This window comes from Medicago truncatula, chromosome 1 (genome assembly GCF_003473485.1).
Source record: "Medicago truncatula cultivar Jemalong A17 chromosome 1, MtrunA17r5.0-ANR, whole genome shotgun sequence".
Classification (NCBI taxonomy): Eukaryota; Viridiplantae; Streptophyta; class Magnoliopsida; order Fabales; family Fabaceae; genus Medicago; species Medicago truncatula.
In genome coordinates this window covers 4,667,077-4,692,242 of record NC_053042.1, presented here as the reverse complement: position 1 = coordinate 4,692,242, position 25,166 = coordinate 4,667,077, and the positions used below count along the sequence as shown (strand labels likewise).

Sequence of the window (25,166 nt, the reverse complement as noted above, 5' to 3'; positions counted from 1 at the left end):
TCAAGGTAAATGGGCATTCTAGTATTTTAATTTTGGAGCAATGTTATTTCAAAAAATTATTTTTTTGAAACAATTTGTGAAACAATCAAATTTATATATAGAAATGTAGGTATTGACACAAAAACTCAATTAATAAAAATAGAAAGTAAGATCACAATGTAAATATAAGAGATAAAGCTGTCATAAAATGATTGTTCAAATATAATTTCTCTTTAATTTTAGGGTATGTTTATTTAAGGATTAAATTTAGGATTAAATATGTTTTTTATTCTTATAAATATACCAAATTTTCGTTTTAATCCCTCTAAAAAAATTCTTCAAATTTTAGTATCTATAAAATTTTCAATCACTACTTTTGGTATCTATTTTTCAGTAAATTTTTGTATTTTTTAATGGAATGTGTAGAATATTGTAAAAATCTCTCCCAATATATATATATTTTTTAACAAAACATAAATTAAATATGAATTTTTAACCACCAAAAATATAAAAATTCATATTTAATTTTAAAAAATAAATGTGTAATCCCTAAAACAAACACTCCCTAAATTGCGTGATATTTTTTTTTAAGATGCCAAAATGAAACTATATTAACCAATAATCCAAGTCTTCCCACCACAAGATGTGATAAGAAAAACAAGGCATGAGTTTACAACTTTATAGTGGTAACCAAAAACCAAAAAAAAAAAAACAAGAAGAAACAAGAAAATCAATCTAAGCAACGGTTTTCAAACACATTAATGGATTCAGCCTCCAAAGATGGTAGTAAAAAATAAACGCAACGTATTTCGATTTCAACCACAAAAGAGAATGTAGTTTGCTTTTATCAGGTAGTTGTTTTCGAGTTTGCTCCTTTTGTTAAAGAGAAATGATATTTGTAAAACTATTTTATTATAATTATATTTACATTATGTTTTACTTTATCTATTTGTTGTTTTAGTTTTCGTGATAATACCTACTTTTTCTTTGTAAAGATGTGGTTGTCAAATAAGTTGTCAATCTAATAGTTGTTCAAATAACACATTTTTTTTTTAAAAAAAAAATGGTCAATTGTTTTCTTCTTTTCACCTGACTCAAACACGCAAAAAGGCCATAAAAGATACGATTTTGATTTAAGTTGCTTTACAGCTCCCGTAAATGATCAAATTGAAGAAAATGATCTGAAAGACGCAATAGATGAGCTTTGTCAAAACCTACCTATTGTGAAACCAAAATCCAAATTGCACCAAAAAAATCACAGGGTAGAAACAAATGGTCCACACCCTCCTAGCAACCACAACTTCCCACACAAAGCGACACATTGTTCTAAAGCACTCCCCTTCTGATTAAATTGTTTGTCGTAGGAATACAATTTCAAAGCATCTGCGAAAAGTATTTTATAGAGATTAAAAATATTTTAAAAAAACTATCTAAGAAAGAATATAAAAAATATCTTTATATCTAGCCCCTCCTAAAATTTACTATAACTTAACCGCTGCCATTATATTGTGTTAATCCCTTTATGAGACAATTTATAAGTATATTTTTATATTTATAAGTGTTACTTAAACTTAAAAGTATAACTTTACCAAAATTTCTCTCTTAAAAAAATATTATCCTAAATTATTTTGTCTGAAAAAGCTAAACTAGTTTATCTATAAATTGACATCTAAAAAAATTAAACTTGAAATATTATCCCAGATTTAAGTGGAGCACGCTTCAAAATTTTAAATCAATACAATCGAACCAATTGAAATATTATCGTAAATTATTAATAACTAAAAGGTACAAAAAGTGTTTGACTAAAGTCGTGTACGAATTCTTAGTGACCTAAGAGAGACTGTACTGCTATGCTATATTCTCTCGTTCTTGCTTGATAGATCTCTTTCAATATCTTTAATTTTTATTAGAGTTGAGTGATCCTGAGAGGTCCAAAAATAAATCATCATCAATTATTCCCTCCTAAAAGAAAATATAATTGAATACATCAAATCAATGCTTTAATTTTTATCAACAACCGATGGTTTTATGTTTCACCATAAAAAACAAGTTCATTAATTCTTTCTTGTCCTCTAAATTATTATTATTATTTTATGAAAACTTATATATATATTTTTCTTTTCTTATTCTGGAAAACCTTGACATTTTGAGATGGGAGTCTTATTATTGTCTGATTTTTTTATTGCTTTCGTCATCACTCAAGGCTGATGGAATTGGCAGATGACTTTTTTGTTAGAAATTAGAAAGCAAGAGAATATATGCGACAAGAAGAAAAAAATAATAAATTGCAGGAGTCGGGAAAAACGTGAATTGTGAAAGAGAGACAAAACAAAGAACCAAAACTTTTGTCTAAGAATAATAAAGAAAGAACCAAAACTTTATTCACGGTTTTCATGTGTGTCGAAGCTTCAAAAGTAATTATTTGAAGTATCATCACTGGAAAGATTTTTACAACATCAAGAATATATATGTGTGATTTAGTTAGAATAGAAGTCAAATATTTTATGACCAAAAAAAAAAAGTCAAGTATTTGTATGTGTGAGAGTTTTATGATTGTTGTTATTTCGTATATAAAAAAAGGATAAATAGTCTCATAAGTCCTAGCTCAACTGACAAAAATGCTGAAATTGTTAGGCCAGACGTCATAATCGAGGTTTGAACTCCGGTACCTTCACTTTATGTGTGTGAATTTATTATGGTTTTGTCCTTTAATCTATCTACAAAAAAAAAGGATAAATATTTTAATAATCTAACAGTTATGATTAATTGTCGATGTATAAATTTCATACTCATAACATGTATAAGTTAATTTCATTTCATTTTTCCTTTACAAATTCATTCAAACTAATAAAGTAAATTAAAATCAAATACACTCCAACCTTGCTAAAAACAAAAGGGTAAATCTACAAACCGACTTAGAACATTTAAATTAATAGCATCAAACGACAAAACACTTATAAATTATATGACAAAATTAAAGTGATCGAAGTACATGTCTTCAGATCTGCAACATTAAAGATCTAATTATTTGATTGAATTTGTAATTGATGGATGTTTATCTACCAATCAAAATCAAATGAACACCACGGTAAAATGCTAAATGAACCAACCTCTCACCAAAACTAATATGACGTAATCACAAAACAAAATCTAGAGTACCAAAACAACGAACAAAGCAACGTTATACTAAGATGACGAAATCATAAAACAAAATCTAGTGTTATGGAAACCACTTATTTAAATTAAAAGGGAAGAAAAAAATATAAAGACGGATGATTTTGATTCACAAAAGAATAAAAACCATCTCTTCAATGAAGAAAATAGAAAAGACTATAGAAAGAAAAACCAAGGCCGACTCAGTTTGTTGGAGAGGGAGTTGCTAATATTATCATGAATGAACTACATGGAGTGTACCCCCTCTCTCTAATTATAAGTGAGTTTTTTTTTTTCATTTTACACATATTAAAGAAAAATGTATGGATGAAAGAGTGAGAAAAATAGTTTTGAATATTTTGTCAAAACTGAAATAGGTCAATTATAAGCGAGTTTTGAATATTTTTTTAATTATAAATCTAAAAATTATTAAATGTAATCTTATAGAGAGCATATTAAATGTAATATTTAAATATATTTCAAAGCCATTTAGAATGGGATATTCATACACTTAGAAAAATTATTATTTTTAGTTAGTAACTATATACATATATTCCTTTTAATTGTTTTGATTAATTATATTGAAAATATTATTTTAGATACTTTTTTATGAATGATTCTTTTGCAACAAAAAATAAAAAAATAAAAGACATTTGAATAATCAAAAGAGCATAACTTTACTGATTTATTAGGACACAAAATCTTAAGACCGACATTGGGTTGGGTTAACGATACTCTCTACATGAAATTTGTTTAACATTTAAACTTATTTTAAAATAAATTAATGTAAAAATATGACATGTCATTGGATGATGGCCCATGCAGGTGGACGAGAGGGATGACATTCCATGGTACCATATTGTTTTGAGCACCAAAATTCTTAATTTTACTGGTAGTAAGTACTGTTTAGATATTTTCTTTTTAATTCTCTTTGATTAATTCTATTGAAAATATATTTTTAAAAAACCTTAATTATGAATGAGATCTTTTGCAATAAAAAATACAAGACATTTGAATCAATAAAATGACACAACTTTATCAATTCATCGGGACACTTAAAGTCTTATGACCGACACTGGATGATAGGTACATATTCAACCAAAGTACATGGCTACCATTGTGTACGCCGTATAAAAAAACTAGGTGGCATTTAGGGTGGGAGAGGGAAAAAATTTCCCACCATGGATCAGTTAATTTTGACCATGGGTACCATTGTTGAGCCTTGTGTTGATTCGAAACCAAATATTGTTGAAATTCATAAAAAACAATTTTCAACAATCATTTTAAAAACAACATTGTCAACAGTCTAGGCCACACACAATGCTCACACATGTTCAACCCTTTTTGAAATTGTTGCTTCTATGATCAAAAGGATCACAGAACTATCACTGTATAAATCAATTACAGAATGTATAATAGAAGGCCGATGCGTGCTCACAAACACAGCAAATCAATCTCATGATGTAGATTAAAGCAATAGAGGATGATTTATAGTCATAAAAACAATTTTTTATTTTTTAACCGGACAATGCTAGTATTATCGGTAGTATTATACTTGAAGAGGGATCAAATTCTCAGTCTTTTTATCACTCTGCTCTTGTATGGATTGGAAGATACAACTTGATCTTGGACCGGGTTGTAACTTCTGATCCAAGATCAGGGTTACGGTCCGATATGTTCGAAAGTTAGAGGGGGTAGTTTGAGATTTTTCAGGGGTCTGTGAGCTATCCATGGGTGTTAAAGAGCAATTTTCTAAGCATTTTTAGTGCAAAAGTATTCATTAGCCCAAATAACACTGTTATTGATCATCAATGAGTGATCCATAAATCTCTTTTGCAAAAAAGTCTTTTTGTAGCTGAAGCTTTTTTAGGATAACATTACAATTTACAACATCAATTACAAAGATTAACAAGTAATTGTAAGGGTTTGCACAATTGAGAAGGTGATAAAATGGATAATTGCAAATTGATCATGAAATCAATGGTAAAATTGATAGATGAGAACACAACTAAAGTTGGTGTTCTTAGTACATAAAAAAGAAAGAAGAAGATTAAGCCTAAGACTTAAGACATTACTCTACAAGAGAGTATCAAAGGGATAGAGACTTATTCCATCAATTTTCTTTATACCTATTATTATTGATCATCAATCCCCTATTTATGCGCAATCCAAAACCCTTGATCTTAAGATTATGAGTCAAATGTCCATTTACCTCAACCAATTATGTTATGTTATGTCAAATATAATTCCTTATATGTCATTTTGAATAATAACATTACTCCCCCATTAAAATCAACCTCGTCCTAAGGTTGAAGTCAAGGTAATGGTGTAAACTGATAGCAGCAACTTTCCACATAACTCTCATAGTCAAGTGGGCCTTCCACATAAACAAGAGAAGATTCACCACCTAGATCCCACTCTTTGAATTCAACTTGTTGGAAAATTGGAAGCTCACAAATAAAAGGATTGGATTCTTACTGTTAAAATGAATAAAGAGCAACTTTCCACAACAGAAACATTCACACGAGTTATTGATAATATACATTTTCCATGTAGAAATCCAACAATATGGTTCTTTTGAGATGACTTCCTAACCTTGTGAACACAAAAGAACAGGGAGGCCTAAAATTTCATCAGGTAAACTACAACAACAATCAATAATTTCATATACCTTAAGCTCATAACACTAATGATTCCCTTCAAGTGTTGGAAGCTCTCAATGTGATCAAAATGAAAGTATTTTCCTGTATTAAGTGTGACAGAAAATCACTCCCTTCACCAACATACTGAATTTTCGTTAAACACCTAGAACGTGTTGGGACATTTGTAGGTTTGTAATTGAAACATGAACTGAGCAGTGCATAGCATTCATAACCAAGCGAAATTGGACTAATGAATTCAACGACTTATTATGAAGACTTTGAATTTGAATTCTAGCAGGAACAATCCTTGGCACCAACAAGTAAATGTTTACCACTTTAGCAATATGGAAGGAAAATGCTATTTCTCTAGAAAAATAGCATCAAGAATTATTCAAGACTCAAGTTTTAATTGCATGATTTATTTGTTCACTTCCTATTTTTCAGCCACACCCTTAGTTAATATTTAATTGTCAAAATGGTAATCGGAAAGATCAACAAGTAAATAATTACAACACAAATTAGAATAACCAAGAGGTAAAACCATTTTATTTATTTGCCAAGGTGGCAGTACACATTAGAGACAACATTACAATTTACATCATTGTGTTTCATCAAACCCAATGATAAGAAAGAAAATAAAAAGACAGGCATTAATTCATAGCAATATACTTTGCTTATAAATCAATTGACACCTCCATTGGGGAATCACCTTTATCAAGCACAAATGTCTTAGAAATTTTCTTTGATGGTGTCACAATTTCCACATTATATGTTCCATAAAATCCTCTAAAGTTGAATTGACCTTGTTCATTAACATGACCATGACTATGAGATAGCCACTCTTGTTTCAAAGCTAGAAACCTTTTTCCAGCTTCATTAATATCACCTTCTGCATTCACCAAATGTGCATTATCCCTACTCATAAACAACTCCCAGAATCCCCACAACATTATCCCTTCAACAGCAGGGTGAGCCATGGCTTCCCTAAGCATAACTTCAAGATCATCACCTCTCACATATTCATTCATAGAAGACACATCAAGTTCTGTAAACCATATCGGTAAACCAAGAATACCTAATTTATCAAGTGAAGAACAAACAACAGGCCCAACTGGACTATCTATGTGTCCTTGAATTCCAATTCCACCAACAGGTGCACCTTGTTCTTGCAAATCAAGAATGTGTTCAATGTATTTATTTGGACACGATCTTGTATCACATCCATCTTCAATATGATAATCATTCACAAACAATGTAGCGGACAGATCTAGTTGGTTTGCAGTCTTGAACATGTTTGCCCTTATATCTTTGCCTAATCTATCTTGGTAAAATGAACCATGCAGCATTTCATTGTTAACATCATAGTGACTAAACTTACCTTTGTAGCGAGTTAGAAGACTGGTTAAGCGGTTTTGAACGGCCGTCATCAGATCGTTTTTATTCAGCGACTTGACCCATTGTTGAACGGTTCCATCCACTTCCCAAAAGATGCAGTGTCCACGAGTTTGGATCTTGTACTTCTGACACAAGGTTAAAAGATCATCAGCGTCTTTGTAATTCAAATTCCCTTGTTGTGGCTCAGTCCAATACCACTTCAACTCATTTGCAAACACAGCCCAGTTGAAGTGTTTCACAAGGAAGTTGACAAAATCTTCATTGTCGATGTTTGATCTGCTGATGCATGTTCCAATCGGGAAATTGTTTTGTGTTTGTCTAACTTGCACCATGGTGTTAAGGTAGCTGCTAGAGTCTAGTCCGGCAAATTTCAGGACAACATCGCGCTTCCGAATCTGCAGTATAGAAAAACTTATATATAAATTAAATGTTATATATTTAAACAATGCAAAGTATTGCATATCCTATCAATGAAGAAAGAATATATTAGAAAAGATTAACATTAAAGTCTGAATATGCACAGCTTCATGAAATATATAAACAAATCTGAAAATGCAAAGCAATACATATCCTATCAATGACAACTGTAAAATTAATTTTAAATATAAAATAAAATAGAATAAAACTAAATGTCACCTTGTCTGTCTGCATCTTTAAATATCTAAATCTTGCATGTCTATCAACAGGGAAAATTTGAAGTCCGGCAACCATTAAGTCTACACCAGAAGCTGGACCTTGGATATAAACCATAATCTTTGTTGGCTGCTTTTCAATTCTAAAGGATCCACCAATTTCATGCCATCTATCATCCGAAACCTCGGTTTGTCCTCCATTGATCCACTGATTGTCAGCACCAAGGGCAACATTCACATTCTGTGGTCCATTTGAACTGGAACCAATCCGGACCCAAGCAGATACTTGATAAGTCAAAAATAGCTTTAATTTCTCGGTGATCACCTGAGCAGGACCCATCCAAGTTTGAGTCCTATTAGTTACAAGTATGTAGCGGCCACTTAGGATTCCGTGAGGTCCAAGAGATTCTCTTGCCATTGGTGGAAGTATATGAGGAGAACCGGTTTTAACAGTTAAAGGGCAATTACCAAGGGTAAACCAGCCTTTTGTGTCATCAGAAAGATTGCTGTTCTCAATTATATTAACTCCAAAAGCAACATTCTGTAAAATAAAATCAATTGTTAGATGCTTGCAAAAGATAAAAAGTCAACTGTGCAACCGAAGTTTAATATGAATCTGTTTGAATTGACTTATTTAAGCTTAACTAATGACATAAGAACTTGTTAGACTGTTTGGAAGATCTAATGGGAACATCTTATGACATGTCCATAAGCTGTTTTTAGCTTATTTTCACAAGCTCTCCAAGATAGCATATGGAAACAGCTTATAGCTTATATGAAAAGAGTTTGAATTCATTTGATCTTTTGTTATAGAAATAACTTCCATAAGTACTTATATGACAAGCGCTAATGCTATAGCCTATAAGAGCTTAATTAAGTTGTCTATCGAAACCGGGCCTAGGACAACAGCTAAGTTCTTCGCCAACACTTGTGCAGAGCAAAAAAGTTAGGAGCAACAAACATTGATAATAATAAAGTAGATTGATATGAGCTAATAGGTTCGACTATATTTTACGTTGGTTGTTGATCGCTTGAAACAATCTTTACACTAAGTTTTCTAATGTAAATTACAGATAATTTATCAAAAGTCCAACCTGTGCAGCTGGTGGTGTTGAAGGAGGTGTTTTAGCAGCATGCTTTACAACCAAAGTATTAACAAGAATGTCGGTGCCAGAAGGAGGTCCCTCTAAATAAAGGACCGCTTTGGATGTGGGACCATTTAGAAGGAATTTTCCCTGCAGCGTCACCCAATCTGTATCGGTTGCCTGCACACTTTAGAACACACCAGCATTGTTCAACAACTACTATAAATGTTAAGGTTTAAATTATTGCTAATGCAGGAGACTCATGGCTAAATCATACTACAGTAAGTTTCCTTTTGTTATTTTTATCCAGTTTCAAGAATAATAAACAGAAAAATCAACCCATTTGGGGTTGGCCTAGTGGTTGGCTTGGGATCTTGGAGTTTGCTCCTCCAGAGGTCTCAGGTTCGATTCCCTCTGGTGCCAATTTCGGTGGGCTAAGTCCATACAGAGCTTGCTCTGGCTTTAAACGGGGTCCCCGCAAGTGGGCGGTGGGATTGGTCCCCTCGGATTAGTCGATTCTTGGATCGGATACCGAGTTTTCAAAAAAAATAATAAATAAACAGAAAAATCATATGCCTCAAGAGTCTATCTGAAATTCATGGCTGAATCATACAATTGACTAACAGTGTAAAAAATATTTCTAGGACGATGTATATGAATTAAATCTATAGCAAAAATAATGTGAAGACTAACTTTGCAATGCCTATATACTGCTCTCGGAGGTCTGGTGTTTGAACCCACAAAGTAGCTCGTACATCGGCATTAGTGACATTGTTGCCATATATTCGAACTAAAGCAGTGATCTCATAGGCCAACTTGCGCTGCACACGTCCAGTTATCTCCTGCTGAATTCCATTCCAGAACTGTGTTCGTTCTGTTGCGCATGCAAAATATTTCCCAGACTTTGGAACAATTTTACCATCTGCCATGGAATCATGCAACACAATCTTGCAGCTCCTTCCAGACCAATTATTCAGGCCATCCTCAAATTGTGGGTTTATTATGATGCTTTCATCTCCAGTAGAAACACATGCTTCTGTACTTATGAACTTCTGAAATACGAGGAAAAGGTACACCAGTTAGTGGTGTTATTAAAACATAAAGATTTCACAAAAAGTTAAAGAGTGAAACAATAATAGGCTCAATACAAGTTCAATTTAACAATTAAAGAAGTAATAAAATTTTTGCCAATATGTAGAATTCCATAAAGAAATAACAGTATCTGAAATGCATAATTTCATGTATGATATACATTGTCATTTGGAATGGAACAGTTGATCTCTACTGATCTTATAAGCAAGTCAATTCCAGGAGCAGGTCCTTCCAAATAAAATACAACCCGATCGGGTTTAGTGGACAGTGAAAATGTTCCTTCTAACTTTTCCCAGCTACCCTTCATAACAGAAGATCTGTAGAAAATAATGGTCAACATGTAAGGGAATTTTCCTCAATTTCTTTAAAAGATAGATGTAATGAAATTACGAAAAAAATTATACCTTCCAATGAACAAATAATTTGTAGCTGAATCATGATATTCTAGTTTCAGTGTAGCTTTCACATCAACAGATTCCTGAGAAAGGCCGGATACTCCAACAAAAGCCGAAACCGTGTAAGCAGAACCAATGGAAATTCTGTCTGTGATATCTTGCTCAAGACCTTGCCAGCCTTCGTTTCGGTCGGTGATAACAGCATAATTACAATCCGAATCCATCAAATTTACACCTTGACCACCTGCTTTGGACGAAATTACATAGCCATTGCAGCAATTGAGATGCCAAGAGTTCAGGTCATTTGAGAAGTCATGATTCAGCAAAATATTAGCAGCATTGCTCACACTTGGACCAGAGATGTTTCCTGCCATTATCTGTCAAACAAAACAATATCAATATCATAAAACAATGATGCTAAATACCAAGAAGAAACAATTTGCCTCAGATGACACAACTTGTGATGTGTTCTACGTGTGTGTTTAACATCTATTTAGCATCAACACTTCATATTGAAGGCTTGTTCGGTATCCAACACCGGCACAAGTATTGTTCAGTCTAACAAGAATTTCAACACCTTAAAAAAAGAAACAAGAATTTCAACACCTTAAAAAAAGAAACAAGAATTTCAACAAACATGTTAACTGCAATGCAACCATTAACCATTGGGTGGTATACACTTCTCAGAAAAAACTAAAATCTGCAGTGAAGCTTTAAAAACAGGTTACAACGGCCACATTAAGGTCACGGACATTGGACGGTCAAATTTTGATTTCCTTTAAAAATGGAAATTACGAAGTTTGAAATATGGATCATCCAATTTGATCGGACGGTCATGCAGTCACTCACTGTATAAATGCATGTAGTAAGTGATGACAGAGAATCTTAAAAAATAACTGAGGAGGGTAAATAAGTAACGTACCTGAGAGTGAGAGTGAGATTTCTTATGTTTCGAGTGGGAGTGAAACTTTGAGACACAGCTTGTGAAGAATCTCTTCATGCATTAACTATATATACTAATACACCCCCCACTCAAATTTGCGAGTAACGCCTAAGGAAAATTGGGTGACCAACCAGAAAATTTCCTTCCAATTCAAATATCATAATCCAAACTTTGGGATTAAATGAATTTTATAATCAATTAACATTCAAAACTATGGGATCACGAATATTTATTGAATATTTTTTGGGGGGTTGTGTCTCTGTGCTTTTTGCTTTGGCTTGCAGATTAGTAATACTTGAATTGAAATGAAAGGCGAAGTAAGTAAAGATCAAAGGTAAAGGAATGATTCTTTGATTCCTTAATTAAATGAATAAATCGGATTTGTGTGAGACTTAGATTGTACGTAAGATTTTGCAGTGTCGTTAGGTGTTGATTACTTATCAATCCGTACGAAATAGCATGATGGCATTTAAACAATACACTCTTTAAATGACAATGCTTTTTTTGTTTTTTAGATGAATGATATTTGAACAACTATTTTGTTTTGGTATAACTTTTGGGATAACCTTGTTGTTCTCTTTTTTCATTGGTCAAAAATAATGGAGAGAAAAAAAGGAATAGACGGAATAAGAATATAATGTGAGTATGAGAGATAGGGTTGTACAAAAATTGTTGTACAAATATCATTTTTTTTAATGATAAATAAATTGGTTAAATATGTTTTTGGTCCCTATAAAATACCAACTTTTCGTTTTAGTCCTCTAAAATTTTCCTGCAACTTTTAGTCCCTATAAAATTTTCAATCACTACTTTTGATCCCAATTTTTAAGTAAATTTTTGTATTTGTTAAAGTAATTGTGCAGAAATGTATGGAATATTGTAAAATTCACTCCAAAAAAAAATAGAATTTTTTAACAAAACATGAATTAAATATGAATTTTTTACCACCAAACGTATAAAAATTCATATTTAATTCATGTTTTTGTAAAAAATTCTATTTTTTTTTTAGAGATCCTTATAATATTATACATTTTTATGTAAAATTTTATTTAAAAATATAAATTCTACATATGAGTTTACTTTAAACGAGGGACCAAAAGTAAATATTGAAAATTTTATAGGGATTAAAAGTTGAAGGAATATTTTAGAAGGACTAAAACGAAAAGTTTGTATATTTATAGGGAGCAAAAACATATTTAACCCTAAATAAATGGTCTAAATTGGATTCATTTTTTTCCTTAGAAATATTTGATTTTTTTCATAATCCATTCTAAAAATCTCTTTTTTTTGAGGGAATAATCCATTCTAAAAATCTTAAATAGTAATTTTTTATAATATATATATATATATATGTATTCAATGCATTCAAAATTGTATTATTTGGTTTTTTAAAAAAATAATTTCTTAATTTAGTATTATTAAAGAGTGTTCTAGAGATACTCGTTAACAAGATCTCTATGGTTACACGTGTGATTGTTTGTGATGTGTCAATCTTGTAAAATACTTTTACAGCATATAATTTTAGCTCTTTTAATTATTATTTATGCTTAATTTCACTTTTGGTCTCCCTATTTTACCAAAATCATTAAAAATAGTCTTGTTTTTAAGATAACACCTTTTGATCCTTTAAATATATATTTGTTGCGATTGTGTTTTTCAGGGGATGTTGCAATTTTAGTTTTTGTCCATACAAATCGTGGTGTTTGGTTCTAAAAGGGTGAACTGTCAGCCTCAAAATGATATTTTCTCTTAGATTTAAAATATGAGCATTAAACCATCATTTTTGGAGGCTAAAAGTATATTTTGGGACCAAAATTGCAATCAATTTCAATATGATACTTGAGGGGGGAAAATTGATGTTAAATAAGGAGACTTTTGTTAGTGAGACATAATTGGAGAACAAAAGCGCAAGGAAACATAATACTTTTTGAGCAAAACAACATATTAGTTAGGCTAAAATATGATTTTGGTTCCAACAAATATGTTTCGTTTTGGTTTTAGTCTCTGTAATTTTTTAATTTTTTGTTTTTGATCCCTGCAAATATGTCTTGTTTTGGTTTTGATCCCTAACATCACTTTTGTGATGATTTACACACATGGCACATGATGGCTGGACCCATTCTACTTTTGAAAATAGTCTCTGGAGGGACTATTTTGAAAAACAAAATATTTTGCAAGGACCAAAAACAAAAACAAAAATTTACAGAGACTAAAACTAAAACGAAACATATTTTCAGGGACCAAAACCATATTTTAACCTATTACTTATTATTATAGGAGTGTCTTGTATTATCATAAGAACGCCAACAACATATTTTATTACACATTCTTTTTTATCGATCAAAATCTTTTTTTTATCAGGTAGTCTAGTGGCTAGAATTCACTTTATAAGGTGAATAAGTGGGGTGTCTGTGGTTCGAACCGCGACCCCTACATATAATAATACTTTATCGATTAAAATCTAAATAAATTCAATTAAATAATGTAGATCCTACATAAATTTAATGTCGTGAGTTATGGAAATTTTCATTCAAGTTATGTTGACAACAAAAAATGTTATCCAACACTATACTTTTATACGGTTGTCAAATTAATACTATTTTTTTCTCTCTCCTATAATCAAATTAACACTTATTTTATATGTATTTTCATTTTTATACTGTTGTTCAAAAAATTATCACATTTTAGTTATTCAAATATCACAACTCTAAATTTCAACCAATCAAAATAAGTATATTGCTTAACATTCTTTCTTTTGGAAAGAAATACACAATTTTGTTACATGTACTTTTAACTAGTTAAACTAACTTTTTGTATTCTTCCGACTAAGAAAGTGTGATCTCAATTTTATTGTTTAATTGCTAAATTGCTAATAGAATGTGCTGATTTAAACCACAAGTTTGACGTGACAAGTGTAACGGATGATGCATATCACTACTCTTATGTTAAAGGAAGTTTCTAGTTTAATGGAACTTAGAGTTGTGTTATAATGTATGATTGAAATGATCATGAACCAAGTGTGAATTCTGTTTGTAATATGAATGGTGTGTGACTCTAGTAGATTGTATCTTGTGGGAGTAATCTTGGATTGCATGTTTGGTCATCCATGTTTTACCTTTCAATCTTTGGTTGTCCTATTATATTATATTTTTTGATAGGAGTGCTCGTTATACTTTAAATTTTGTTATTTATATGTACACTTTTGCTTGAAAAAAATTCATATCCCTTGTTAGTGTTACGACCTAAAAAGTGATTTTGATTAGCACATTTATCATCTATTGAATGTCTGATCAAATTTTTTTGAATAGAAAAATATGAAGATTTAAGACTTGTTTTTTTCTTGGTGGTGGAATTTAAAACTTGTTTGATTGTATTTTGTCTTTTTTGATTTTTTAAAACAAGTATTATATATTTTGTTTTTTTAGTTTAAAAACAAGAACATAAGGAATATACGTATAAAGAATTTTTATTTTTTTGAAGGGACGTATAAAGAAAAATGATTTCTCTTTTGATCTTCGACTTTAGAATATGCAACCTCTTGTTATATGGGGGGATGGCATCTCTTGAGTCTTTGGTATGTGAGCATCTTTATTTTAGAGGTTTTGAAGTCTTTTAATTCTTTGTGGACTCTGTAATATTTTTCAATTTATAGCACACTGAACTGTTAATTTAAGAGGCTTTAATAATTTGAAGACTCCAATCTTATAGGGACTTAAAATACTGCAAATGAATGAGTTTATTTTTTTTAGTTATTACTTTTCTCATTCTACGGTCTTCTCCCGCATCTTGTAAAATTTTCAAAAATGCTCGTGTGCAGTTTGGATTTTAAAATCTGGATTAATGTTTACTATTTCATATTTTATAATCCGGATAATTCTTGTGTATAATCAGCCATTAGACTCTCTCACATTTCAACAGTTTTGAGTTTTGCTTTTAAAAACAACAAAAAACTAAATAAAAAATGCTAAAAATATGTCAAATAAAATCATAAAAATATAAAAACACCACCAAAAAATTCTAAAAATCAAATAAAACTAATGCAAATTTTTTTCAAATTTTTCTGAGAATATAAAAAAAATTATAAATTGGGCTAAACGTTGAAATTTTAGATTTTAAAAGGTGGAGTCCCATAAGAAGATAAGCACATTTTTTCCTTCAATTTATTTCAGCAATACTTTTAAAAAACACTACAAGCGCTCATTCATTTTTTCTAAACAACATTCACTTCAATTTTTTAAAACATTTTTTTTTTATAAACAACTTATTTGTGGTTTATAGCGCACGCATTTATCTTTTTTTTGAAAGAAATATGTTTATAAAATTTCATTAATAATACGAGATTCAATACAATCGGTTATGTTAAAATCAACAACGGAACTAGTTAGAAACGTGGCTTCTTCTGCAAGCACATGAGCAACCACATTTGTTTGTCGCCTAGCAAACTCCACCCTAGAGTTGGTAAAAAAAGAGTTGAATAGAGATCGACAAGAAGAAATAATGCACTCAAATTCAGAATTGTCTTCTTTAGTAGAATGAAAAGCGTAACGGGTAATCTTGAAATCGGTTTCAAAATCAACATTGTCAAATTGCATATCAATTAACCACTACATAGCACCATGTAACTCCAATGCTTCAGCAACATCAACCAAATAAATACATGGAAAACTGACAATGCACCATCAGAATCCCGAACACAAATGCCAATTTCAGTTCGGTTATGACTAGATGAGAATGCAACATTAATGCTACACTTATACCTTCCTGAAAAAGGACGCTGCCAGACCGCAGGTGTCGTACTGCTATCCAAATTTGCGGCCGAATGCTCCCCACCATGAGGTTGTTGTGCTTGCTGATGAGTTGCGAGAGCAGCTATGCTAGAGGAGTTTGCAAGATGTCAACCGTCTACCAAATTCTTTGCACACTCAACAATTAACACTTAGCTCCGTGACATCATAAGTTATTTCCTTTGGAGCCAAAGGATATCATTGGCCCCACCATGGATTACCTTGCATATGTTCACATCTTCAAAAATGAATTTCATTCTGTGAATGATATCGTGAAGCTTCAGTGTGTCTGCAATGTAAACCATTTCCCAAAAATGATATTTGTAAAAGACTATGACTATTAATCCAATATATGATCTTTGCTTTGTGCTCTAAGTCCGTACGAATAAACTCTAATTTTTAAGTATGTCTATCAAATTGTTTAGCTCATTCTCGGTGCTTACAACTTTGACTTTTGTAATGTCTACGTTGCAAGGGATCTATCTAGAACCTTAACTTTAGTATCATTTTCAAATGGATCCTTCTTCCGGATTTTATCAGCCTTCAAAAAAAAAAAAAAAAAGATAAAATAAAGTTAAATTGTTGTTGGATATTCTATAAGTTATTTTTATCCACCAAAATTCGTTTAAATGACAATGGATAAAAACACCTTTAATCTCAAGATTTGATGTCACAAAAATTTAAAAGAGAAAAATCTATAAATAACAAGGTTGAGTAAACTAATATTCACACAAATGACAAGGTGTAAAAGTGCATCTAACCATTTAGATGTCATAAAATAGTAGCAACAATCAACTTCATTGTTTTCAAGTTAAAATATGAAAACAATACACTTTTCTGAATTTGATGTCTTTAATTCATATCGTTTTTAAGATTAAAAATAGGTCAAAATCTTTAATAGCCTAAGTGTATAATTCAGTTTGGTTAATAGAAATATACATTTCTATCAATTGATTTGGGATCTTTAATTGTACTCATGTCAAGATCTTATGTTGGATTCTCGTTCTTTAATAGCCTAAGTGTATAATTCAGTTTGGTTAATAGAAATATACATTTCTATCAATTGATTTGGGATCTTTAATTGTACTCATGTTAAGATTTTATGTTCGATTCTCGTGTGTGTCAATCTCGGTGAACTAGTTTGACTTAAAAAAAATCGAAATCTTTTTTTACACAATTTTAAGTTTGAAGGTGGTGGATTGTTGATTTAAAACAACTTTGTGTAGACAACCAATGAAAACACTAGTGGGAGAATGCGGTTACATAACATCATAAATGTTTTCTATTAATCTGATGTGACAATTCTGAGTATTTTTGTTGGTTGTTTATGCAAAGTTGCTCTGAACTGATATTCCACCATCTTTAAACTCCACAATTTTTTACAGTACATACCATATAAAGATATGTTTAAGAGGTCTCGTGAACATAACTCGGTTGATAAAGACATTGCAACAAGTAAATATTGAGATTCAAATTCAAGGTTATCCACTTATTCACCTTAACAGATAAAATTTTGATCATTACACTACTTGATAAAAAAAATTACGTTTCAAAGTTTTTAATATTAGCTTTCTCTCATCTCGAATGAAAATTACAATAATTCAAATTTCATATAGCATCGAAATAACATCCCTTTAAATAAATAGAATAATAGGTCAACTATGGGACTGTCTTTTTTTATTTTTTATTTTATTTTATGGATATGGGACTATATACTTAAATATAATCGCTCAGTTCCCTAAGAAAAAAAAGACTTTCAGTTAGAAAAATATACAAATTGCAATAAATGTATTTCGTCTCTAATATAAACCGAATATATTAAATAATTTAAAAGTGAACTTTTATTTATGATTCAAACAGGAGGTTTATTTTTTTAAAAAAAAAGGAAGAGGAAGTTCATATCACACAAACATATAAATGTTAATTTTTTAAAAAATTAAATTAAAAGTCACAGTAAATTTGGGTTAAACTAACGGGTCAGGTTAACCAGTGCCCGACACTAGTTAAGCATTTAAAAATAGAAAGAAAAAATAAAATCAGCATTAAAAAGAACACTTTTTCAAGTTTCAAAAAGTAAAATAGATAATTTTCAAGAAAATATTTTCTTCTATAGTAATTCTTTAACGAGTGTCTCGGAACATCTGTTAACATTTCTCTAAACTAATAAAGAAAAAGCTATTTCAACAATAGATAATAAAACAATAAAATAATATTATAACTTTAGACCAAAATTTCGTCCAAAAAAAAAAACTTTAGACCAAATTAAAATACATATTTTGTGAGGAGACCAAATTAAATTTCATTTAACTAACTTTTTGACAGGTTCATATTTGACTTATTAATTGTCACAATGCAAAAATACATTGTTTTGTCTTGTAGTTGACTAGGTTCTTCTGCTTTAATGTAACCATAGCGGTGGCATCTAAGTTTATAACATCATTGTTCAACAATTTTTTGTTGAGTAAGAGTAGTCATGGGAAGAGCTCCTTGTTGTGACAAAGAAAAAGTTAAGAGAGGACCATGGTCTCCTGATGAAGATGCAACACTCAAGAGTTATCTTGCAACTCATGGCACTGTTGGAAATTGGATTGCATTGCCCAAAAAAGCTGGTTTTTTTCTTTCTCTCTTCTTCCCATTGTTGTGTGTGTGTTTTTTATTTTATTTTATTATTTCTATGATTTTTCTTGGATACCCTTTTTCATAAACAAATTTTGTGATCTTAGTTACATGTTTTTTCTTTATTTTGTTTTAAAAAAAAGATATGTTTTTCTTCCGATTGAAGGATTATTGACATACATGAAAATGAAAGAACTTTTTTCCCCTTAGCAAGTATAAAAAGAGGAAATTTCATTCAACTTTGTCCCTGTTATCTACTTCAACTGTAAGAAAAGTGTCTCGGGTGTCAATTTCGATGAGATAGTTTTGCTTCTTGTAAAAAAAATCTAACAAAAGTGATTCATTTTCAATATCTGAGCCTGTTATTAAAAGCATATATTTTTCAGCATTTTTTTTAAATTACATCAAGGCAAAGTAAAAAAATAGCTGAGAATCATAGTATACAGTGTTTGAAGTTTCTCTGTTCCAGCCTGCTAAATTTAATCTATCTTAAAGTTTACAATTTTGGTCAGTCAAAGAAATTTGTGTAATTTATTAGAAGAAAGTAAACATGGAAAAAATTAATTTCTTCTCTAATTTGGTTTGTAAGTGTTAGAGACGACTAAAATGAAGACCAAGTCTCCGTAAGTATAGCTCAGTTGGTTGGAACATGTATGATTATACGCTGAGGAGTTCGAACTCCGGACACCCCACTTATTTACCTTGAATAAAGGTGAATTCTAGCCACTAGCTCCTTGACAAAAAAAAAAATGAAGACCACTTTTATTTTTTTGCTTTTTCATTTTCATGTCTCCTAGGTCCATGAATATTGTGTTCACGATGATTGATTTTGTCATCCAAAAAGGTCTAACAGCACAGCTTGTTGTCCGCTTGCCTTTTATTCAAGTATAAATAATGACTTATATATATAAAAATTTCATGAGTCATTCTTTTCATTTTTTTGAATAATGAACTATAGATAATTAATTAATTTATGATATGCAAATGGCAGGACTTAAGAGGTGTGGGAAGAGTTGCCGTCTAAGGTGGCTGAATTATCTGAGGCCAGACATCAAACATGGAGGCTTCACTGAAGAAGAGGATGCCATCATTTTCACCCTCTATTCTCAAATGGGTAGCAGGCAAGTACTATTTCCAACTTATTTAATTAAGTTGTATCTATTTTCACTATATAATTTCCAAATTGTTATTATTATAAACGTTGATCATTGCTAACTGTTATAATCACTTTATTTAATTTAGTAGTATATATAGTTTTTCATAAGAGTTGATAAGTGTTTAGTGCTAACTATTACAACTTTATTTAAATTAGTATACTATGTATTATTTTTCTTTAAGAGTTGATGATTTTTAATTTGTAAAAGTTGGGAAGATTTGTTTATTCAAGTGGATAGTAAAGTGAGAAATTAAAACAACCAACTGGGTTGGGTCAAACTGAAGGGGATAACCTCTCCATGATGTCATAAATTAGGGTTTGAATTCCGAGACTAAAGTTTAAATTTCAGTTGGAAGAGATGTCATATTTAGAGTTTGACGGTGTTTTAAATAAAATTATAACCTTCCGTTAAAGTGGGAAATTATAACCGACAATCCGACGTAATGTTGATCTGAGTACAACCGGATTGGACTCAAATTTTTTTAAGTAATGTCTCATGTTCAAACATTATCGATAAAAAAAATGTGGTTAGATGGAGAGAAACTACTAAATGTTAAATTTTACTTAATTATTGATCGAACCCGTAATGACTGTGATCTTTCCCCTAAGATTAAGACCCAAAAAATGGTTATAGATGCTTGATACCAATAACATGATTTTTTAAAAAGTGAGAAATTATGGATTGATGATATTCTATCATTTAATTATGCATATATACAAAATACATGTACTATCTATCTATTAGTATTGATTTTTTATAGTCAGTTGAATGGTCCTCAAAGTTAGTTTCATAATACTTCAAGAGGAATATGCCTCAAAGTTTGAATAGTTCTCATGAAATTTGTGATTTTGTGCAGATGGTCTGCCATAGCATCTAAACTACCTGGCAGAACAGACAATGATGTGAAAAACTATTGGAACACAAAACTGAAGAAGAAGATTTTGACAGGAATAGTTAAGCTCAAACCAATGACTGAAAATGACAATACTATCCCTTCAACTCCATCACTAACTCAAAGTTCCAACCCTCAAAATTCAGAAATCAATTTCCCTGCTTCACAAAATCAGCATTCTCCACCTTCACCACTGCCAAATATGCTAGACAATAAAGTTGACAAAATTCATGATGCTGTAGTATCAGAAATTGGTACAAGTAACAAAAGTATTATTAACCCTTTGGTGTCAATTTCTCAAGACTCTTCAAGCATTGCAATTCAAGATCAAGCTGGTGATGAATCTATGGAATCATTCATGGATTTTGGATTTGGATTTCCTCATGATGATGTCAATGATCTTAACTGCTTTCCTGAGTGGGTTGATTTTAGTTATGCCGACATTAAGCCAAACTGACTGTATCAAAATGTTGCATTGTTTATTTAGTTCTAGTAATCATCGGATTATGTAACAGCAAAAAAATTACATTACATAGGTGACATATTTCTAGTTTGGTAAGTACTATGGTTTAGTATTTTTTTTCTTCGAGAAATCGAAGCGATAAGGCTGAATTTTAGCATTCTTCAAAAATAAAGAGGTTGAATTTTAGTAGATTGTTCATCGTGTGTTCTATCAATAGATAAGACTATATATGACGTGTTTGCTTTAGTGGTGAAAAGACAAAAAAAAAACACGCGTCCATCGAGAAGCTTCAAATAACGGATAGTACTTGTGTGACATAGAGTTGGGTGACATTGGTCAATCACAATGTCACAATGCTTGTGAAAGAGAGAGAAACACAAACATTGTGACATTGTGATGGGTCAATGTCACCGATGTCACCCAACTCCATATCACACAAGTGCTATCCCCAAATAACAGCTTCACAATTTTCACGATTTCGCTGCTTTAGGACGCGATATTTCAACGTGACGCGATTTCTAACTCAAATCCAAACAAGACCAAAGTTTGGATTAAGCAATTTTAAAATTGATTATTGAAGATTATAAGCTAGATACTTCTTTATGAGTCTTTGTTTAAGGTTAATGTGTGTGGCATGAATAATGTTGTTGTGGGGTCCATGAGATTTGGTTATTTGCTTTTTGTTTGGGAATAAGGATTTATATGACATAAGCATGTTTGCTGGTTTATTTTTTTATGAGTGGGTCACGAAAGTTGCATGGAGGTGTGTCCAATTCAAAACTTGGAGTTGAATATTGTGTCCTTCTCATTCAATAACCATAAAAGATTCTCTATCCTTTTCTCTCTCTCCTCACGCATCTCGTGCTGCATTTTTAGCAATCACACTAAATGGTCGTTTCTGAACTTCATAAATAATCATTTTATAAATAAATTAAAATTCCTAACTTATGTGATCTTTCTCAATAAAACGAAGAGATATGTTTCTACATGGAAAATGCTATTTAAACATCTAAAAATAATAATTATTTAACAAAGTGTATAAAAATATACCATTTGTAACTTTTTTATAATCATATGTAACTTTTGTATAATAGGAGTGTTATTTGAACAACCATTTGGTTGACAATCTATGAGATAGATAACCATAATTTACAACAAAAAAAAAATAGGTATTTGTACGAAAACCAAAACAATAGTGAGAAAAATTAAAAAATAATGTGAGTATGAGAGAGAAAGTTGTAACAAAAGTTATCACAGAACGGATATTCAAATATTATTTCTCTTTGTATTTGAGGATATATACATTGTTAAACACCTAAGAAGTTGTCAACAAAACATCACTCAATCCTATAAAAAAAAATCACTCTGTAGTATATTGCATATGGATGGGTTAGAGGCAAACGTGTAGACTCATTTAATAAAAAAATAAATAAAATAATGTATAGTGGATATCAAAATGAGTTTATAGTCGATAAGATAAGATAACCGGTAAGTAATGACAATTTTTCTTCTTCAAAAATTATTTACCGCATAAGATGTGCTATAAATAGAACAAAACAAGAGTCAAACACAAAACCTTACAAACTCAAAGAAATACAATCCAATAAAATAAACAAAACTAAGTTGATTCATATCCAAAAGTCTCAAGCGCCCAAGACGAGTACACCATTAATGAAATTTAAAGTCAAAGGCTTTCACATGAGATTTTAGATAACCACACAAACAAAAGTTTTATGTCCTCAATTACCGATGATTCAATGTGACAGGGATTATAAAAAAGGTTTTTCTATCATGTACAAATTTACATATGTTAAGAAATTTATAATAGAAATTTTGTATTGGAACTTGTACATTTAATATTAAGTGTAAAACACGACACATGACTAGATAAAAACAAAACACCAAATTGACGAACATGGTGTCTAGTTTTTTTTTGGTAGTGACATGGTGTCTAGTTTGATAAAGCACAATAAATTCCTAATCGAGAGAGGACATTGAACCACAATTATCTAAACAAAGGACATTCAAAGAATAAGTGGTCAATCGATTCGGCCACTTCACAACCATTCACACAAAATTGAGAATCAATGTTTAAAATATCACGTTTAAGTAATATCTCCTTTGTTGAAAACTTGTTATTCAAAAAGCGCCGAGCAAACAAAGAGAGCTTCAATGAGACAATTTCATTACACACAATTTCGTAATTTTTGACGATATCACCACCATCATCATTTCACAACAACATTTTTTTTTTGAAGGATCATTTCACAACAACATGTAAGCTTTCTTTGACCAAATAAGAACTACCATGAGCATTGTTCCAAGACCAAACATCACACGTATTATCCTACAAAGGAACGTTAACTAACAAAAACGTACACTCTTCAACTACTAAAAATTTGAGAAAAGGAGAAATATGCAATGCAGCCACACTTTATTAATATAGTTCTTATTTAATAATTTCACACAATGAATGTTCCATTGTTGTATATAACAATTTAATCAACAACAACGACAATGACAACCTCGGTCGTCGCGACATTCTCCATGCGCAGAAAATGATTTGCATACACCCTTGCAAGTTAATACACAAACAAAATTCTTCCATGTATTACAATAACCAGGTATAACATAAAAACATTGTTTTGCCTCCAGTAATTGCACTTGATTTCCTGCACAAAATAAAAAAATCCATTCTATCATGAACATGATTGATTAAAGAGACAAAAAATCGTGAAATTTAACACAAAATAAATTCAAGTATCAAAACTCATACCAAAATCAATTGAGAAAATAAGCAAAAGAACGAAGAGGATTTTCATATCTTTCATTTTGAGACCAAAAGTTCAAATTCTATGCCGATAATTCACTAAGTGGACATCTATCTATACATATATAGTGTGAGTTACTTCCTTGATCTAAACAAAATATTTTATTGGTCAATAATTACTGGTCAATCTTCAAGATATTAAGTATTGACCAATAATTATTACTTTGTATACTTATTGGTCAAATTACAATATTTTATAATTATGATAAAAATTACAATATTTTATACTTTTTTTTTTTGGTTACTTATTTGGTGCGGTCAATATTTTATACTTTATAATCAATACTTGAATTAAATCAAAATATTTCATAATTTTTAATGGATGTTTTTTTTAGAAAGAAAAAGAAAAGTGTTTATAACACATTTTTTTGCAATAGAGTACAATCATTTTTCAAAATAATGATGTCATATGAGTTATAGTTGGCTTGGTGACGGACGAAGGAGTTTTTTTTTTTTTTTTTTTGAAGGAAGACGGACGAAGGAGTTAACATTGGATTTGGAGGTAAAGCTTGGATTCAATTTTCATTTCTGGATAAATTAACTCTTTAAATCTAACAAGTTTTGGTCCATTACTCATATATTTGAACTAAAAAGCGATAATGTTAAATATTTTAAATTATACAACATACAATACAGTGGCGTAGAATGAGTAACACTCGGTTCATTTGAGCATAACTCAGTTGACAGAGACATGCATTGTTATATGCAGGGGCCAAGTTCAAACCTCAGACACCTCATTTATTCACCTTAAAAAAGGTGAATTCTAATCACTATGCCACCTGACAAAAAAAATAAGAGAAATGATATTTGAACATCTCTTTTGCAACAACTATTTTGACAACCCTATATATGTAGGGGTATTCTTGTAAAAGTAAAAGGAAAAAAAGCTCCAAAACACTATGTCAATGTGTCATAGGGGTTTGTATTTCTAGGTTGTTGGAAAAGTTGTCCCAAAGTAGATGTCAATATATCATTACTCAAAAAATAATGGGTAACACTCATATAATTACATGAACATCCTTTAAAAAATGTCATTCTCAACCTTGAAAATTATTCATTTTTGCAACTTAATCAATAACATGCATATAATTAAGGGTCAATAGTGCTT

General features: G+C 30.7%; 2 protein-coding genes and 1 long non-coding RNA gene across 5 annotated transcripts; 1 reads left to right on the top strand and 2 right to left on the bottom strand.

Moving 5' to 3' along the window:
- Positions 1–6,280: 6,280 nt before the first annotated feature.
- On the bottom strand, positions 6,281–11,761 carry LOC25482020 (endo-1,4-beta-xylanase 1). 3 transcript variants are annotated; one of them, XM_039832512.1, is made up of 8 exons: positions 11,296–11,761; positions 10,832–10,950; positions 10,383–10,750; positions 10,139–10,295; positions 9,580–9,938; positions 8,896–9,073; positions 7,806–8,342; positions 6,281–7,564 (listed from the first exon to the last, which is right to left on the bottom strand). In XM_039832512.1, exons 3-8 carry the CDS (start codon positions 10,745–10,747, stop codon positions 6,449–6,451), a joined length of 2,712 nt encoding a protein of 903 aa, XP_039688446.1. In that variant the 5' UTR covers positions 10,748–10,750; positions 10,832–10,950; positions 11,296–11,761; the 3' UTR covers positions 6,281–6,448. The 3 variants fall into 3 exon arrangements, with proteins under 3 accessions (XP_039688446.1, XP_039688445.1, XP_039688447.1); XM_039832511.1 differs by lacking the exon at positions 10,832–10,950 and having other exon boundaries at positions 11,296–11,485; positions 11,528–11,761; XM_039832513.1 differs by lacking the exons at positions 10,832–10,950; positions 11,296–11,761 and adding an exon at positions 11,011–11,033.
- A 6,692-nt stretch (positions 11,762–18,453) lies between these two features.
- LOC25482019 (transcription factor MYB36) lies at positions 18,454–21,426 on the top strand. Its single transcript, XM_013610476.3, has 3 exons — positions 18,454–18,709; positions 19,708–19,837; positions 20,730–21,426. Exons 1-3 carry the CDS (start codon positions 18,574–18,576, stop codon positions 21,220–21,222), a joined length of 759 nt encoding a protein of 252 aa, XP_013465930.1. The 5' UTR covers positions 18,454–18,573; the 3' UTR covers positions 21,223–21,426.
- A 2,214-nt stretch (positions 21,427–23,640) lies between these two features.
- On the bottom strand, positions 23,641–24,130 carry LOC120579841 (uncharacterized). Its single transcript, XR_005645583.1, has 2 exons — positions 24,005–24,130; positions 23,641–23,900 (listed from the first exon to the last, which is right to left on the bottom strand). It is a non-coding gene; the product is annotated as an uncharacterized lncRNA (long non-coding RNA).
- Positions 24,131–25,166: the final 1,036 nt, after the last annotated feature.